The 21086-nt window shown below is 36.6% G+C and overlaps 1 protein-coding gene across 1 annotated transcript in view; it reads right to left on the bottom strand.

Moving 5' to 3' along the window:
* LOC135219317 (atrial natriuretic peptide receptor 1-like) overlaps nucleotides 1–21086 on the bottom strand; it is a 340308-nt gene that overhangs the window by 210312 nt on the left and 108910 nt on the right. The window contains exon 3 of the mRNA XM_064255982.1: nucleotides 7566–7707. Within this exon, the coding sequence (XP_064112052.1) occupies nucleotides 7566–7707 (142 nt within the window). The remainder of the gene's footprint in view (nucleotides 1–7565; nucleotides 7708–21086) is intronic.

A 21086-nucleotide genomic window follows, 5' to 3' on the forward strand; every position in this document is an offset into this window, starting at 1 on the left:
TATATATATATATATATATATATATATATATATATATATATATATATTATATACACACATACACACACACATATACATATATATATATATATACACATACATACATATATATATATATATATATATATATATATATATATATATATATATATATATATATATATATATATATATATATACTCATCTTCTTTTTTGTGCCATGTTATGGCAAGCGAAAAGGAAAATTACCAGCGTAGCCTCATTTTTTCCTCTGTTTCCTATTGCTCGCTTGTTTATTATTATTATTATTATTATTATTATTATTATTATTATTATTATTATTATTATTATTATTATTATTATTATTATTATTATTATTATTAGAAAACGAAAGTCAAGAGAGATGTCGTAAACTACTAAAGTACTGTTACGATGATTTTACCCATCTTGCTTACTCATTTCAGAAAGCATTTCAGAGACATGATTAAAACATCATTTGTAGGATATTACTTTTCAAAATCTTTATGTTCACTGCACTCGAAATGCTGGCATTCCTGTTTCAGGAAAATATATGCGAGATTAATGAATTAGCTTATTTGTCATCCGTGATTAAGTCAAATGAGGAAGAATCCACAAATATTCCTTCTGTATCGAGGCGAACAGTTGACTGAAAAAGGCCACCGTTTGATTTAACCAATCTCTTCTCAGTAGCTTTTCTTTGAGGAAGAAGGATCAGAATACAGAGTTTAGGCCAAAGTCCAAGCGCTGGGACCTAAGAAATTAATCAGGGCTGAAAAGGTTATTGGCAATAAAAAGGTTTGAAAATTGTTAGGAGAGGGTAGATAGGCCTAGCAAGATGGAAGAAAGAGAATATGAATGGAGGTATAGTAAAAGGAATGACAGGAGTTGCAGCTATGGTCCGAAGGGACGCTGGAAAGGACCTTCAGGAATGCCTGCAGTGCACCTTGTGAGGTCCACTGACAGCGCTATCCCCTTATAGGTTTGATTTATTCTACTCCATTTGATAAGCAAATGAAGCTTTGATTAAGTTTCCTTCAAAGTTACAAGAAGTTGGAAATATTTGCACGGTTTGTTCATTAGGTAAAAAGAAATAAAAAAAAACGCGCTATTCAAAACGTAATGGGTGACATCTTTTCATTTTTTTTTGTGTGTGAGATTTGAGAATGACGGTAAGTGTACTCCAAGTTTGCACCTACAACAGTTTTTGGTTTTTTTCGCTTACTCGAGGAATAAGCCTACAAAATACTTTGTTGTTTTTGTTGTCCTTTTTTTTTTGGGGGGGGGGCCTAGGAAAGGTCTATGGAAGAGCCTAAAAATGTCTGAAAAAGGTTTTTCACGTTGAGTTAAAGATACAAGAATTTTAGGATAGGATTTATTCATTAGATTGAAAATGTAGAAAATAAACACTGTGGATGTTAAATAGTACAGAAAAATCATTTGTAATAAAATATAGTGTATTTATTTTGATTTTCGTTGGTGAAACAAGGCTCTATTTGGCCTTAGATTTTAGCACGTTTTGATTTACGTTAGCTAGGAATATAATGTTTACAACTTGAACGTCCTGAGTAAGCTAAAGGTCGGATCATGCCTTGTTAAGTCTATAGACGGTAATTACCATCCCTTTCTGCCTGTGGAAATTTAGATGTTCAGATATAGAATTGCCTCACATTTCAATAAAAAGTAATATAAGAAACACCTTCATCCAGGTTCTGATTAATTCTCACCTTTAACTAAAAGTTACAAAGCGCAGTTAATCGTAAGTTGGCTGCATGAGACGCCATTTTAACGAAGGTTTAATGTTGATTGTCAGTCCAGAGTATCTTGGGGTTTTTTCTGGAACTGGAACTTCTCCAAATATATTGAGTAGCCTAATGGTCTGAATGTATCGTCTTGTAGATGAGAAAACTTTGTTGAAAAGTATATATTACCTTATTTCTTCCATTTTACTTCTACTCTCTCTCTCTCTCTCTCTCTCTCTCTCTCTCTCTCTCTCTCTCTCTCTCCTTAAGTTCTTATCCTCTCCCGATACTGTCCCCGACTACTTAAAACTTTTGGTCGACAATATGTCTCCCTTGACTTGTACTGTCGCGCTTTCTGTTTTTATTAATACACAAAATGGCCCATGTAATTCATTATATATATATATATATATATATATATATATATATATATATAATATATATATATATATATATATATATATATATATATACATGGTTTGTGCTTTACTTTCAAGTCAATGTAAATATAGGTAAATGAGTACAAATGGGGTTAAAGAATATATCCACGTCCTGAGCAGTAAAATTCAGAGGTCATGGTCATATCCTTATAGTATTTAGTTATCTGTTTTTTTTTTTTTTTTTTTGCGCAGTCGCGAAATGAAATAAATAGGGAACCTGTAGCGGTTATGAATGAATAATTAGAATACACTTTTTAAGGCATTTTAATAAAAGTTAAATATTCAGTTGATTCACATTTCCAACATAAACAAATAGCTTCATAAACAACATTCGGGGGATCTATCCTAGATAAGCGACACACAAGCAAAGTTCGGGAGTCGTCATCTGGGACTAACCTTTCTTGGGGGTCACATCTTTCTGATATTTACAGTCTTTTGTTTTTATGTTTTGACGGTCATCCCTCCCCGGGCATGTCTAGACACGCCGCAGGGGTGGATACATACCCATTGAAAACTCTCGGGGGTCACTATCTAGGAAAGGTCCCATTTGACAATCACAATAATAATAAGTTCGATATAACTTACGTTAACGGCGATTATTATCAACTCAGTAACTTACGGCTTCGAAGTACTGTATATGCCGTACGAGTTACGCTAGTTACTCAATACGTTTTGGTATTGCTGCAGGCGTTCATTGATAACATTAAGGAACAGGAAACAAGTACTTCAAGTAGACAATGCGTTTGTGTAGATTCCGTCATCCGTAGATCTCGAAGTTTGTTACTGAATTTCTAGAGGGCGTAGAATTAATTGAATGTCACTACAAACCACTAAATGATATAGGACGACTTCCAAGCCTATGGCAATGGCTTTAAATAACTTATTTGAGACGAGACGTAATCATGATACCCCGCATTGAGGTGATCTTAACGATCCTTTAAGCAAACGGAAAGAGAAGTTGCTTTGTCATGAAACAAAAATGATCGGTCAGTGTTGCATTTAAACAAAAATTCAATCTCCTGCATGAGTAGCGTACGGTTCTCAGTAATACTCAAATCAGCCACACTTCCAGTTCTTATGACACCAATGACAGGACCATCGTAACACCTCCAAAGAAAGCGCTCATCTAGCGTTCAAATAAAATGCATCATCATGAAAGCCATTTGCAGAGATTCATCACAGCCGATGCTGTATTCGTTACTACACAGATATCATTCATTAATTATTCCAACTTCAGTGTACGATAAGCTTCCATCTGGAAGTCATCGACGAACACAGCACTTAATTAAATTCACGGAACACGAAAACGTGAGTGGCAGGAATTAATGCAACAGTTAGATAAACAAGACAAAACTCACTGTCGATCTAATTTATATAAGAAAACATTTCAATTTTACCATTTCTTCTGTTCGGTTACTAATGTGAGTGCAATTGTCACGGCTTCTATTCTTATCAATAATTATTTAAGGAGGATTTGCAAAATTTAATCATGGACACATGTGACCTTCCGAAGGTAAAAAAAACAATAAATAAATACAGGAGTTAGTTTTCACAGAAAAACAAGGAGTAAATGGAAATTTTAAGGGTTTGGTGTAATAAAACCACAAAAAATGCACTTTTGTTTCCTTTCCACAATAATGTAATTGTTTGTTGCTCAGCAATCAGAATAAGTACATATCCCTGCACTGCGTTCTGACTTGAATGAAGTAAGCAAAGCAACTTGCAAGCAACAAACAAGCTAGCAATGAAAGGTTACGTGGAATGAGGCATCAAGCTATCCTTGCGCAGTATCTCGTGAAGCTATGTAAATCAGGATCACCATACAGGCTACATAAGACGTGAATTTTGTTTTATTCCTTAATGGCAAAGATGTTGCATTTACCTTCACGAGTAACTTAATTTCACGAGGAGACATCAACCTGAAGGAGGAAAAGATGAGATGAATTCGCCAACTGCGCTCTTGATAGCGAGTGCCTATTTTCATACGGAAATTCCACCTCGATCTTGACACTGCGTCCCACCTCAGAGATACCAAGGGGAGGTGTCGACTGTAGAAGGTGCAATTTGAAGAAGTTTTTCGGTTCTTATTAACTTTTTACGAACTAAGGCAGAGATGATTATGCATTATATGCTTTACAGACTCTTCGGACGCGCTTTTCTTTTTCTTTGATACCTAGGCCAAATCTCAGTTTCAGAATAGTAAGTAAACTGTGATGGCGAAAAAAACTAAAAATGTTGAGACTAGGCCAGAAGTAAAGAAGAAATAGACGGAACAGATATCGTTTGTTGACAATCAAGGCCTCGAGTGTGCTATTGAAAAGAGGTGCTAGTACTAAACATGGCGGAAGCTCCTTGGGACGCTGTGTTAAGTACAAGCCCCTCGGGGATCAAAGTATTATATACACCCATTGCTATATAGTATGGTCGACAGATTATGCTAATAAATGATATCTTCTTGCGGCCGTCTACTTAGCATTTACCACACGGTGTTTAGTACCAGCACCTCGGAGTAAGTGACGTTTAGGTAAGCCAAAGTGGCACCAAAGATTCTTACTAAGAATGAATGCGGATTGTGTTAGTCCTTCGGAGACTCAAACAAGGAGCATCTTCACAGGTCGGCTTTACCTGAGAAGTCTCCCGGTGTTACTCACTCAATGGAACTACTTTCCAGCCTAAACACCAGGAAATATCTTTCAGTGGCATTTTTATTTAAATGAAAAAGACTATTTTGGCTACTGACCTTTCTGCCGTATAGAGACTTTTCCCTCGCCTTCTGAGAACCTTCCCTTCCCTTTGAGATATATTGGCAATCCTATAGATTACCATACTTTTCTTTTTTATAAATCAGGACCCCCGAAAAAAGGGGGGGCTGGGGTTCAGCTGATATCTGATATAATTCAAACTCGATAACCATTATTGCTTTAGCGTGACCTGCTTATAAAAGGCTTTCCTTCGCTAATACCTTTCTTGCGACGCTCATCCAGAACTTTCCAGGTCTTCCGTCCTCCTTTTTCCTAACATTTAAAGATACTTACGTTTTTCATTAACTTATTGCTCCATAGAACCGAACCTCTATGGAACACTATGCCTCCATTTTCCCACTTCTCTGTATCGACACTGTTACACCCTTTTAGTTCTTCTTATGCCACAAATTCGAAAATACAATGCAGTGATTGATGCGCAGTAATTTCTCATTCGCATTCGACACCTTCTCTTCACTTCAGTAAAACAGAGTTGGTTGAACAGATCTGGCCACTTACTCTCGAGGTCTTTCATTTTCAGATCTGTTGCGGTCGCACAGTTGCCTCGTTTTCTTCACCTGCTCAAAATATTCAATCCAATGACTCAGGACTGCACTTACTTTAGGAATCATTTCCCTATTAGAACCTTTCAGATTAATTTGTTATTTCCATTTTTCCTTTGCATTCACATAACTGTAGAGCAACTATTTATGCATTTACTTAATTGACTCCTCATGGTCATGTCTCTGTTTTTACCTTTGTACTGTAATTGGTCCTCAAATGGTGTCTTTTTACCCCTAACCCAGTCCTTACGTTTCCCTATCTAACCACTTCTCTATACCCACTATTCCTCTTTACCATTTTTTTGTTTACACTGCCCAATCACTTTTGTCTGAGTGAAGGCCAAAACACCACGCCCAGTCTCTTAAACAAATCATCTTTAGTCTCACGCACCTCATTGAGTCTACAACACATCCATGGATTTTCAAAGTCCCAAGACTCAGAAAAGTTTTTGTTCATCTCCAAATTTTGTAATATCAGTACAGAATATAGGGCTGCAAAAATCCTGATCCCGACCATTTGGTAATTTTCATACCACACAGAGCAGCGACAAGGTATAATCACTCTCTCCTGGCAACCCACAACTTGTCGCTTTTATGCAATGGGGCCAAAATGAATGAATGAATGATAATAAATATATACAATATAATAAATATATATATATATTATATATAATATATATATATATATATATATATATATATATATATATATATATATATATATATATATATATATATATACATTAGTTTGGAATAGTATAGAAATATTATGATAACATTTAATTATAAGAGCGAGTTGTTGATAGACGTTGAATGAATGAAAACCTTGTAGCTGATGTGGTGGAAGACAGGTCGGGGAATACGTAAATTCTTCTGCCATGTAGCCGTTCGAAGTGTACATTCATAGAATTTTCGAATGTTCTACCTTCTGTGAATGGCTAAGTTCCTTTGCAGTTGTCACTCTTTGGATACAGAGCAAATTTCTCATTGCATTCATTTTCCTATGACATTTAATTTTCTATTTTCATATTGCTGCTTACATACGGGAGTAGGGCAAGAGAAGTGATGGACGTGGAAGTGGATGGAATACGAAGGAGAGGAAGACCTAAAACCAGGCGAGGAGGAGAGATTTCATTAGAGATGATATGAGGGAGAAGGGAGTACGGGAGGAAATGACACAGGACAGAGGTAGATGGAAGAGACTCATTAAAAACGGTGACATCGAATAAAAGAAGATACGGGAGTAGGGCTAACGGGGACAATTATCATCAATTAACAGCTACCTAGGAACTGGGTATGGCTTCAGTATCTTATCCCCAAAGCACTGTCAGTTCTGTCAGTCTCGACCATATTTAGCCAGACGACCAAAAATTATTATTATTATTTTTTTTAAATTATGAGGCCAGTGAAATGAAACATATCGAGCACACCAGCTTTATTATCTCCTTACTGTGGATAGTAAGGAAGGAAATGCTAATCATACTGTAAATGATAAATGAGAGGCAGGCGCCTTTGAAACTTCCAAGAACTTTGGCTTAAGAGTCATTACTCCAAAGAGTGACGTATTGCGCCTTTAAAGCCCCAAGAGTCTATTCCCCCACGTTGCTTCGTTTGGGATCTATCCTGCCCACGGAACCTAATTTCACTACTTGCATCGCCGCCATTATTTAGGGTAAACACGATTATTACTGTTTATTATTGTTGGTTTTTTTAGTGTTTCGTCAAAATGTGATTGTAATTAGAGAATACGTTAAAAAACAAAGCAAGCAATGGAAATGTTACCAAGGTTTTCTAAGATATTAGACAATAATTCCTCAGCTCACTTGGTAGTTCAATGTGCTTTTAACAGAGATAGTCTCTTAGGACAGGGAGGATTTGGGGGGGGGGGGGGGAGGGAAGACTATTCATGTTCTCGGAGCCACATAACATTAGAAAAATAATCGACTTAAAAATAAAAAAAAGGGTGTCACATTAAATTTTACGATCGTTATTGGTTAAAAATCTAACGAAGTTTTGGTTACTGACTGGAAGTCAGCAGGGTGACTTTGGAAGACGGGGAGAGGAGCAGCAAACGGCACTTACTTGAGCAGAGAAGTTCTTGTAATGGTCACCAGTTGGTTTTCTGGTGGTCACAGTGAGCAACGCCTCGTATGCCTTCCTGGCCATGTCATTGTTCTCGTCTGTATCGCTGACGTTATACCACGGTTTGTTGTTTTCCGATGTCCTGTGAGGGAACAGTAAAGACAGAAAATGAGCTCAATCAAAAGGCTGGAACGTAGCGGGGTATTGGAAATTAGAGGTGGCGAAGAAGGCTTTCCATTCGATGGGGCTTGAAAATTAGTATTAAAGACCGAGCAGACCAAATGAAACCATGTTAAAAAGTGGAAGGAGAGGTTAACTTTTTATCATAAAAAGACAGAGACAATTGTACAACTTAATCGTTTTGACTTCATTAATTTTGACATCGCTCGAGGGACAAAGGAACTGAAAGAGAGGAATAGGAAATTAGGAAAATAAAATTAGTCTGTTAAATAGATTTGGAGAGGACATGAAAATAGAAAGTGAATGAAGAAAATAAAACTTTTCAACTGTTTATCGAATACTGGATAACAATGCGTTTCTTTCTATCTAATACTCATCTGTCTATCTACTATATATATATGTGTGTGTATGTGTATAACTGGCCTGTTTTGTCAGTGTTTGTATGTCTGTCACGGTGGAAGGGTTTCTTTAAGTTATAAACCTTCCTGGGGTGACACAGACGCCATAAGCAAAGTTTTGTCTGGGTCTGTCAAGTTGTTCGGATTTCTATAGTGGACAATCAAATATACATTTACTTATATATATATATATATTCTTATATGCTGTTTCTCTCTCTTTTCACATTCTATGCTATTCTTAACTTTTAAATTGTGATTTTGTAAATTCTGAACACACATTATTAGAACATATTGCCTCTAACCAAAAATAATGAATCTGAAATCATTGCAAACACTTTTGCAACATTTCATACAGTCACTGAGGGGAAGATATGTATTGCAGATGCAACAACATCCTCAATACATTTGTTCCCCTCAGTGACTGTATGAAATGTTGTAAAGGTGTTTGCAATGATTTCAGATTCAGTATTATTTTTGCTTAGAGGTAATATGTTCTAATACTATATGTTCAGAATTCACAAAATCACTATTTAAACGTTAAGAATAGCATAGAATGTGAAAAGAGAGAGAAATTAGCATTGTCCGTTCGAAGCAGGAAATTGCTGTCATCACTTGAGGTTGCGTGGTTCCAATTTTTTTTTTAAACAATTATACGATGCTGACCGTCGAGAAACCACGTGAAGATTGCATCATCTTTCGAAAGATCATTCTAGACGGATTCTGTCTAAAACGTTTCACATAGGTCTGATACCTTTCATTTCATATAAGTAGTTAAAGATGTTTTTGTATTGCAAACTATTAAATATTACTGGTAATTTAACTTATATATCTCTCGATTTGTCAAAAGAGAATTTGTTGGCTCACAAGTACCTTAAATTTAAAGTGAATAGATTTGTGACGTCACTAAAGGAAATGAAGAAACTTAATTTCATTCGGGAAATTCTATATATATTCATATCTTTTATTTTAAAAGATTTCCATTGCCTGAAATCGTGTAATAATGAGTGTTATTTATGACTGTAATCCCACTTTCATTCTATTTATTGTTTTGAAAGAGAATTTTTGCGATATTAGCTCTCTCTCGTTCCCAAAATCGTTGCCCAACCATTTTGGGGCCGAAACACTGATCAGTTTCCATACTACGAGAGCAAGTTTTTGTTCATTCCGATATCAGAGACCATTCGCGTTAGTTGAGACTCTCTCTCTCTCTCTCTCTCTCTCTCTCTCTCTCTCTCTCTCTCTCTCGTATGAGAGAATTTTGATTTCACATTAACGTAAAGAATAATTGAGATACCAAGGTAAGAGTTTTTTAATAAGTTCAGTGCACTAAACTTAAACATAAAAAGTAATTGAAATTTTTACCATGTTTTCACATGTTGGTGTTGGTGAATTTTTTTTTCTGTGCATTTATCCATTTTTCTTTTTGAAGTGTGTTTTTTTTTTCTGTGTGATTAATGCTTTCTCAGTGTTTGCGTTTATATTCACAATTTGATTAACTTGATTGTTTTCATTAATTAATCATTGCATATTTAATTAAGTTTAACAATATGAATTACTTTGCATTTAGAATTCTTTTAAAATGTTATTATTGTGTAACAACACTTGCGAATTATCTTTCAAATTTTAATTGATACTTAACATTTTGGATTTCATTTAAATAGATGACTTAGTTTTCTTGATTTTTGTGATAAATTAGTTTAGATTTAACTATACTTAACAGTTAATTCAAGAATTAATTAAACTTTGTGTTGTTTTCAAGTAACAATAAATTTCCCTGAGATTGTAAATTTCACTTATAAATTTTAAATTCAATAATAACTTTTTGTATTTGCATTTTATATTAGTGTTTCTTTTCTTTCACTAGTGTATTTAATTTTGTTTAGGTAGAAACATATTGGTAATTGAGCTGTTTTCCTTCAATTTAATTGAAGTGAGTTAAAACCAGGGAAATACTTAGACTTTTAAAAGTTGTCGATGAAATGATGCCCTTTAATCAAATTAATTACATATAAGATTACCTCACACCTGTTTAGTGAACTTAATTTGATTTATAAGTTTTTAAGGGATCGCTTTTGCCTTTAGAGTATTCAGTCGTCTTTTATCCTTGATGAAGGTTCAGGTGCCTGGCTGTTGTTTTGTGACTATTTTATAATTGGTAAGTGTAGTAACCAGATACTTGGCACTTCGTCACAATATACACACACACACACACACACATATATATATATATACACATACATATATATATATTATATATATATATATATATATGTATATATATATATATATACTATAAACACACACATACATATATGTTCATGTCGCGTCTGGATCAAACCTAAGAGGCGAAAGATCGAATCTTAGTTGGGGTACATGAAGTTACCATAAATAATTACAATCAGTTGTAAACTATTCTCAAGAAAAATCGGTGATCTATGGTAGAGCATATAAAAGAGTCACGCGTAGAATAGTTTTAAAACCATCGTAAATAAATTATATCTACATATTTATATACACAGTATATACATTTACATTGCATGTGTCTGTATATACTCATTTGCATTAAATGATTCGCAGTAGTGTGAATATTTACCAAATTTTTTCGGAGGACTATTGAAACCCATGCACTTAGTCCAGGGGCAAATGTATTCCGAAGTTCTTCACAGAGAAGGAATTACAATGTTGTTAGGGTTATCTGATATAACAAAAAAAAGTGGCAATGGCTGGTTGCTTCTTTTCATCCTCTTCACGGAAATATCATTAGCCCAAGGTCAGAACGGGAGTGTGGTTTCTAAGATTAGGTCATCACTCTTTCCTCTCTCCTTTGCTCTGTTTTTACGACTGACTCTCTTTTCACGTTCTTCGCGTCTGTTCTGCAACAGTTTGATCCTCAGGTTGATGGCCTTTCGGACTTTGATGTGAGTATGCACACAAATATTCCTGTTATGTAAAATGCGATGTATGTGTAAAACGCGTGTATATATATATATATATATATATATATCTATATATATATATATATATATATATATATATCTATGTATATATATATATATATATATATATATATATATATATATATATATATATCTGTATATATATATATATATATATATATATGCTATATATATATATATATATATATGTAGGTATGTATGTATGTAAGGAACTCCTTAAGAGTAACTGGCCTCCTCAATCCCAGAGAAAGCCTCTCTCACCATAGGCCCATATATAAGCATCTAGAATGATGGTGCCTTGGTTTGGACGCCGGGACGGTAAGTAACGTCTGTAAAATGCGTTACTGTCGTTCTTGCCAGCATGGGTTACACCATCAATGGTAATCATACCTGTTTTGAAGCCTAGTTTCTTTATTATTATTATTATTATTATTATTATTATTATTATTATTATTATTATTATTATTATTATTTCAGCAGATGAACCCTATTCACAAGGAACAAGCACACCAAAGGGGCCATTGGCTTGAAACCCTAGCTTCCAAAGAATGCTGGTTTCAGCCTCCCACCGCTAAAGACCCCACGCTGCAGCAGTAACTGATCATGATATGGGGCCAGGGATTTTTCATCGCCCTGCTGGGAGACGCAAACCCACCGCGAAAACTGAGTGGCATGCACGACACTAAACACCATAGCAGCAGAGGACCAGATAAAAGAAATTGGTTGTTGAATAATAGAATTTGCTATGGGCTGTAGTCCACGAGTTCGTCTTACGACGTAGAATCCCAAGCAGTTAGAAGACTGTTGTTCCTCTGTTTTTCGGTTTTTGGGTTCCTGGCAAATCGTTCATTTTGTCATTTCCATTTTGGGTGTAATCCATCAAAAATCTGCCCGAGATTCACCTTCGGATTGTTTGCCTCAGTTTCTGTGTCAACCACCCTCAAGCGCTTGCCACTTGAAAAGCGCAAGTTAACATTTAAACTTTGGTTTCGAGTGGCTACGGTGACCAGGAGCGTATAGCATGAATCTTGGACGTTCTGTGCGTTCATCTGGTTGCTATTCGCATTGCACGCCTCATCTCTCTCTCTCTCTCTCTCTCTCTCTCTCTCTCTCTCTCTCTCTCTCTCTCTCTCTCTCTTTTAGTTATGCCTACAATCCTGAGAGTTACTGAAGCCATGGCAGAAACTTGGTTATATTCAAGTTACTGCTTGAAACACATCAAAGATACAACATAACTCTGGGCAGCTGTTGCCTAAGGTATACGCGATACACGTGTGTATTAGCATCTGCATTCTAATCATCAAGTCTGAAAACCACGTCCACATAGACACATGCAAATAATGACCATATGAAGATCTGAATTATATCTAGGCATTTATATCAATAGTGGATAGTAACATTTGTAATTGTAGATCTTCCCATCTACACAAATCAAAATCTTGGCGCTAAAACACTCCAGAGAAGTAACTAGAGTTGTTTTAGACAAGAAAATGCCATTAATACTCAAAATGAATATTTATAAGACAGGTATCAGGGCCGCACTATTATATACAGCAGAAACTTGGGCTCATAAGGGGAAAGAGGAGGGACTGTTGGAAAGAACCGAGACGAGGATGGTGAGATGGATTGCTGGAACATCACTGCTGGAAAGGAGGGAGAGTCAAGGTATAAGAAGAATGTGTGGTATATGTAATGTAAAGGAGAAGGCTGGGGAGGCTCGTCTGAGATACTATGGCCATGTAATAAAGAGAGGAGGTGGAACCAATCATGAGACCTGAGAACGTGCCAGTGATGGGGAGGAAGAGTGTGGGCCGTCAGCAGGAGTGGCGAGGAGGGATATGGGTAAGGTGGGACTTGGGGAAGATGCAGGGAATCGAAATAGATGGAGAAAGTTGACTCGAGCGGCCGACCCTGCTACACACTGGGACTAATAAGGTCGAAAGAAAAATAGTCGTCTATTTGTCGTCATAGTCTAGATTATGTAATGAGTATTCCCTGTATGTCACTCAGTCAGATTAAACGTGATCTTTTAATCCGTCGCAGAAAGCCTGTCCGTTTTAATACCAGTTTATCAAGTGCAGGATACAAACAATGTTTTTAGTCATTAGTCATTACCAGCGATTGTTTTTATGGATATACTTCTTAATATAATCAGTTATTGACCCTTAAGTACGTACTGTATACATCATTTAGAACACAGAAGAATATTTTGTCACCACCGAAGAAAGTCATATTGTATCTTCTCAATGCAGAGGCCAATGGGAGTGGCATTCCGTCACCCATACCCACCCCTGCTCCAAAGGAAATAGGTCAAAGAATGAAAAATGACAAAAGCGAAAGTTGTCTCTAAACGAAGTGATGGACCGAGTTTAAAATGGATGAAACAAATAGATTTCATGCAATTTCTAGAATCACTTATTCGTACACAGTCAACCGTTGAAAGATAAGTCGCAGCTACGGTGGTAGGCGACTGATTGAAAGCTTAACATCTCATTGTTTATGAATAGCTTTTTGTGAGCCGCATCACTCAGAGTTACTGAACATCAGCTAACATAACCAAGAATTTTTAACATGGCTTTTGTTAGATAAATACGTTAATTAATACTGAAAAAACATAAAATACATTTACGTGACGTTATTGCCTATTGTGGATTTACAACTACTATAAACTCCAACAAGAGATTTTGAGTTCTAATGAAATCAACTTGATAAAACTAAGAAATTGGTGTTGGTGAAGAGATATGTGAAGTCATATCATAGTAGCCCCTTGTGTTAAAGTCATCCAGTTCAAAAATATGATGAGTTGCACCAAGGGTGTCAATTGTGTAGATGTACAAAAATATTAAATAAAGATCGAAAAAGGTTCTGTGGACATCTCAGTTATAATCGAAACTGAACATGACTCTGAGGTTTTCATTACAAATTGCAACCAAAAAAAGTTGTCCTGATGAATGTTACGATGGATGCTGGAAGAATGGGAGCGGTTGATTAGTATAATGGCTGAAGGTAAGATGAGAGATGAAGCTAAGGTAATGACGATGTACGGAAAAGATAAAAAGATGAGGGCGAGGCACGGTCTGAGGAAGCCAAGGTAAGAATTATGAAGGGACTGTTGTGCCGATTCTCTTCTATCGAAGTGTGTAACTAAGAAGTATTAGAAAGGAAGAGTGGCAAGCAGATTTAAACGGGCCACATAGATATTCTAGGAGGCAATTTCCAAGCAGACTGCCTTGACAGTCGCCATCGATTCACAAGTGACTTCATGAAGTAAAACGCGCGTGATGATAAAGAGTGAAATATAAAGGTCGAAGCTTTTAACCCAAATCGTTTACATCATAAAAGGGGCCATAGGTCTAGGTCCGTGGAAGAGCTTTGGACTTGTACATGTAAGCATTATTGTTGGTTACACCAATCTATTTGCAGTTAGTATCTTCTCACAGCTGGGTGGAATTCTCAGCGGCGAGATGAGCAAATTCACGAGATGTATGCCTGTATTCCAACAGCCCCGGTTTTTTTTAGCCATGCCCCTAGGTTAGGTTAGGTAGGATTAGTCCAAGGAATCTGGCTTAATTTGGGTGTGGGAGACACAATGAGATAATTTTCAAGATTTTATGGTTGGTTTTTAAAGATAAGGTGTCCCGCTTTTTTCAGGGAAGGGTCCTGGTAGGTACTGGGTTCCATCTCGGGAAAATGCAGTGCCCGGTTGAGCGACCCGTAGCCCTACTAGCAAAGATGATCGATGTGTGTCTCTTTCGAGAGGATGCGGGACGTATTGACAATTTAATTGTAAATCATTGCGAAGAAATGAGTCAAAGCACTATTGTCTTAAAGGAGTTTCTAAGTCTTTTGAATTCATCTTTATCAGTTTAAGAAACTGCTTTCCCCATCATCCAACGCCCACCCCAACTCCATGTCCCCCCATCCCCTCTCACTTACTTGCCTCCCCTACCCCGGTATACCTGACTATAGAGATTGCATTTCAAAATTAGCATCACATTTGCGGCTGACATTATCAAGAAACAGAAGATGGAAACTGAAGGTCAGGTGTAATAGGGAGCGACTGGAGAGAGAGAGAGAGAGAGAGAGAGAGAGAAGATAAGTCATTGGTAGACTTACTCACTAACAAGTGATCATTGTTGGAGATATGTTTTCATAGAAATCGGTAATTAAAACGATCAAGATATTAAAAAAAATGTTATTGAAGGAGAAGAGAAAGATTTTTTTTTTAGGGGGGAGGAAATTAAAGAAAACTATTAAAGGTTTATTGAACGAGATTAATGATCATGGCTGAACTAACAAAGCGGTCACATATTACTGAGATGGGAGCAGCTCAGGGGAAATTGTGCGAGATTAAACTACTGGGAAATTGTTCTTTTTCTCATCTTGGCAATGCTGATTACGTTTTACGTGTAGGATTGTTTTTTATGTGTAACATATAATTCATAGTGATGGTTATTATTATTGTTATTATTTTTATTTTTTATTTTTGGAATTATGATTTTCCCCCAGAGAGCTTTGCTGTTTTTGACGCCGGTATATGATGCAATCTATTATTTACACTTGAGAAATACCACACAGTTTTCCTGATAGGAGAAAAAGCTACCTTATTCTAATCTTAATTCTACTCAAAATGTCTTATGAAGGTTTTCTCCATTTTATGGTTTTATAGTTTTCTGACAAGAGAACTATTGTGTCGGTTTCGTCTGTCCGTCTGCACATTTTTCCTGTCCGCACGTTTTCTGTTACCCCTCATATCCTAAAAGTTACTGAGGCTAGAGGGCTGTATTTTGGCATGTTGATCATTCACCCTCCAATCATCAAACATAGCAAATTGCAGCCCTCTAGCTTCAGTGCATTTTGTTTTATTTAAGGTTAAAGTTAGCCATGATCGTGCATCTGGCAACGATATAGGCCAGGCTACCACCGGGCCGTGGTTAAAGATTTGGCCGTAGCTCATACAGCATTATGCTGAGACCACCGGAAGAAAGATCTATTTTCGTTGGCCTTGATTGTACGTTATACAGAAAACTCAATTACGCCGAAGAAACTTCGGCGCTATATTTACTTGTTTTTTCATGAATGCTGAAGAACTTACAACTGCAGAGCTTCGGTTTTACGGTCAATGTTGGCATAAATGTGTCGTGAAACGTCAAAGTGGTTTAGGATGCCAAGATATTGATTCTGACAATATCAATCTTGGTTTAGATTACTTTATACCTCGAAGGAACAATCTTGTGTAAGTTTTTTTTTTTTTTTTTTTTTTTTTTTTTTAGAGCCGAATCAACATGATTTTGTCTAAATATTTGTTGATATTCTAGGAACAAGCGATAAAGGACAGTGACCTCCAATCTCCGACAGAAATATTGAATAGAATGTTCATATGTAGATGAAGACAATATCCGAATGCACAGAAGAAGTGATGATTAATGCGTAAAAAAGAAATTCAGCCGTAAAGCAGGTCGTTTTACGATAGCATAGCAGCCTCTCCTAAGCCTACGAACTTAACATCCACAACATAGGAGAGTTTTTTTTTTTTTTTTTTTTTTTTTTTTTTTTTTTTTAAAGAATAGCAGACCTCTAGTGGTGGAGCGAAGGGTACAAGGTCACCTACTGAAGATTGTTATTGGTGTGCACTGAACACAAAGTAGACTGATAACGGGATAAAGAACGAATAACTTCGAAGGATTATTTCATTTACAATTCCGTGATTCTCAAAGTGTGTGCCTAGGGGTGCCACAAGATTGTCATGAATTTTGTCTTGGCTAGAGCATCTCAATGATCATTTGTAAAAAAATAAATAAATAAGAAAAATAAAATATAAAAAAGAATGCAGATCTTCATATAATTATTCTCAATGTGTCAACTCAAATATATATAATATATATATATATAATATATATATATATTATATATGTGATGGGTATGTATATATATATATATATATATAATATATATATATATATATATTATATATGTAGTATGTATGTATATAGATATATATACTTATATATATATAAATATATATAATATATATATATATATATATATATATATCTATATATATATATATATATATATATATATATATATATATATATATAGTCACGCGATATGGTGGGACGGCGAAGAAGAGATGCCACGGTAATGACTACACTGAAAACCATTGATTGAAATACGTACTCCTCAATTTTTTTTAAATCGTGCCACTTAATGACGCTAAAGTCAGAGAAAGTTCCATTTTGCCAGTTTTATTTTCCTACAACTAACAGGAGTTTTATTTTGCCTACAACTAGAAATATGGAACATTTTTAGTTGTTGGCAATTGTGGAATCCTCTGACGTCCAAATGCTTCAGAGAGGAGCGAGTTTATTCCTGCTTTCTGCTGACGTTTCCTGAAGTTAGGGTAGTTCCGTCCCCTCATATTTGTTTATTGATCCCTTTGTCTCTGTCTGTAGACTGATTCCCCTCTGAAGCCCTCTCGGGTTGACAGTCTGCTGACTCTGTCCATGAGGGTTATCAGCGGAAGATTCAAAGAAAGATAAGAGAAAAAGCACATATGCCACGAATACCAGACTTGACACGACTAAAAACTAACTATGAACACCAGCGTCACCTGTTTCCCACCGGTCGTTTTAAAAAACTGAATGTTTAAGCGCACAATCTTCATTTTTCTAGGCTATATAATTTATAAAATAAGAGCCTTATGGTTAACAAAGTGATTTGGAACACGCCTAAACCTACAAAAATATTATAGGATGGATCGATATTCATTAGTTAGACCTAAAACGACCCAAGGGTATTTAATGTTTAAATGCAGGCTATAGCTCAAGATGCTCAAGGCCTCACAGTTCGATTTTTCAGCAACCATGGCCACTGCTTGTGACCTGAATGCATTTCAATACAAATATAGGCATGTCTGGCATTCCTTAGTTACAGGTCATCTAAAGTACCTTTGATATCTTCCGCCTCGTTTCATCTGTTAGCCCTGACAAGTTAGCTTCTATAACTTTTTTATCCCAACTCCTACTAATGTATTATATGGAGGAACAACCGCATGATACATGATACACGACGTCACTAGCGTTCATTATATTTACATGGTTTTCAGCTTACTTGAACTTGTGAGCTCTGACCTCCTCATAAATGAGGTTCAGAGGTTTACATTTATGTACCGGCAGTGTTGTCTGCAGAAGACCCAATTTGCACTCAGTTTCAATCTTTGTCTCAGTTACTTACTCTTAGGTTTCTTTTTCTGAGAGACATTCAATCTGTTTATGGTATCATTTAAGAGTGAATACAGAAACAAAGCACTGGACGTTTCCCAGTGAGATAAAAAGAGACCTCGAAGTAAAGGGAGCTTTATAACGACGCGAAAGTATAAAATTGAAGTGCTTGCAGACATGACACTGGAAGTTTCCACTTGAGTGACGCCCATTATCAGACACTCGGGCTAATATTAACCGCGCTGTGAATAAGACCTCTTTTTCCAGTCTAGTTTTTTATGAAGCATTTTCGAGCAACGGTTGGCGATGCTTATTCAGTGTATCAGGGTAAATGACACAGCCTCGACAGGCAGCCATATTTTCTCTTACGGCGCAGCGACCATTGTCCTGTTTTCTGCACATTCCCCTATTGTCTTCAATCGAAAGAAAAAAGAAGAAAAAAAAATGTAGGAGGGAAGAGTTATTATTAGAAATCTGGGAACAGGCAACCGCATTGTTCTGCATGACACCGTTGGCTATCGCCTTCTTGTGTTTTCGGTCAGCGTCTCGTCTTCAGTTGAAAAGGAAAATGGATGAGTTAGCCAAACGCAGAGAAGGTTCGACAATGACTGTCTACTGACAAAAACGATCGAAGAAAGCAAGTCTTTGATGCTCTGATACAGTCACCACATTTTGACTCAAATGAAAAATGTAATTAACAACTAGGATTTGAGTCGCAGAAAGGTAGAGCGATGGGGAAAAATTGGACCAGTGCTATAATCTGCGAACCAGTGTCGTAGAACTTCCCCTGTGAAAACTGCTTTTTCTAATACCGGTCAGTTCGAGTTGAGCATATTCTAGTCGTGTGCTTTGTTTAACGTAGATATTGATCCTAGATTCGTGTTATAAATAACAGAGATTCCAGTGAATATACAATTCAATGTATTTTGAAATCCGATGACGTTTCTGTTCAACATATTGATTTTAATTGTACTTTATTCATGTTGTTTTATCTTAAACTCCTAATTATATGTAAAGGCAAAGAACCCTAGGTGTGCTTCACCAATTGCTTGCTTTATGCGCGGCGGTATCAAGCAGAGAATGACTCGTGGCTTCTTCCCTGTAGGCACCCATACAAAATTTTGAAGTTTCTTGTTAACACAAGCGCTGTTCATGTTTCTTTATTTACCCTTCTGTGGAAGTCTTACAAAGACAGGGAGCTATTACCCAATCATTCTTGGTTACATTAGTTGACTGAAGAACAAGAGAAATTGAATCTAAACTGAGTTCATCGCAGGTCACAAAACGACCCCGATTGGAGAACATAAATACCCTGGGTAATTCTTGGTCTACATACGGCGCTAAACCTAGAAATCATTGGTGCTCGAGAACCAGTGGGGGCTGATGCTAATCGTCCAGACGGATGTACGAAAAGTCGTCCGAACAATCAGAGCGCACGTCCTAAAATACAAAAATTCCAAAAAGCACTCATTCCAAACCACACCCGACAACCTTCCCTAACACTGCTGTAAAGAGTTCATCATTCCCAGCCACTGACAGGAAAAACAAAGCAGCGAGCAAGGTCTGGGTATCACAGAGGACAGGTTCAAACCAGTGGGTCCTGGTTCAAGTTAGCCTTCCTGAGGGACGAGCACTTCCCTCGTTGTGTACCCGATATGTCTCCGCCTACTCCGAGGTATTATATAGTACTTTAGTACTATATAGCATGTCGTGTTTAGAACTAGCCCCTCGGGGATCAAAGTATTATATACTCCCATTTCTATATCGTGTGATCGACAACTTACCTATATTAATAAAAAATAACTTAAAACGAAAACGATTCAGTGCCGTGGACAACGAAAAGAGTGAAAATAGACATGCGTATCTAATCAATTCATTCAAGGTGCGTGTACGGTTGTATGATAACATCCAACGAAAAATGTGGCCATTCATCTTTTTTTTTTTTTAATAGTATCACAAAGAGTCATTAGTGAGGCCAGCAACAAGAAAATTTTTTTACGTTTTGAACAATCATCATCATCATCATCCAGGTGCCACATCCCAAAGACGTCGGCAATCATGGCTCGCCATTCCTCTCTATTTTCGGTTCTCTGCAGCAACTGAGCTGCAGACATTCTTCCTCCAGTCATTCTCACCAATCCATCCATATGTTTTTGTCTAGGTCTCCCTCTCGGTCTCCTTCCATTGATCTTACCAGTGAGAGAGATGTTCTAGTTCTTGTCTTCTCAATATGTGACCCACAAACCGCATTTGTCTACCTCTCACTGAGGCCAAAAGCTGTCTTTCAACGCCTACTCTCTCTAATACTTCCTCATTAGTTTTCCTTTCTGTCCATGATATTTTTGACATCCTTCTCCAAAACCACATTTCTTCAGCCTGTAACCTCTCCTCGTCTGCCTTCCTCAAGGTCCAAGTTTCACATCCATACAACAATACAGACCAAACGAAATTGTTCACAAATCTCCTCCTTAGAGTCATAGACATTTTCGAGTTGGTGACTAATTTCTTGATCCTACCAAATGCATCTTTTGCCCTGGATATTCTCTTCTCGATCTCTTTTTCGCATTTTCCATCACTTGTGAGAATGCATCCTAAATAATTAAATCTGTCAGTTTGTTTAACTGTTTCAGCATTAATTCTTATATCTATTCTTGGGGGGATTTCATCCTTGGTGATAACCATAACTTCTGTTTTCTTAATAATTATTGACAGACCTCTTTCTCTGCTTGACTGGTGTAAAGTACTGATTAAAGCTTGAGGTTT

The sequence above is a fragment of the Macrobrachium nipponense genome, chromosome 1, assembly GCF_015104395.2.
Source record: "Macrobrachium nipponense isolate FS-2020 chromosome 1, ASM1510439v2, whole genome shotgun sequence".
In the NCBI taxonomy this organism is placed as follows: Eukaryota; Metazoa; Arthropoda; class Malacostraca; order Decapoda; family Palaemonidae; genus Macrobrachium; species Macrobrachium nipponense.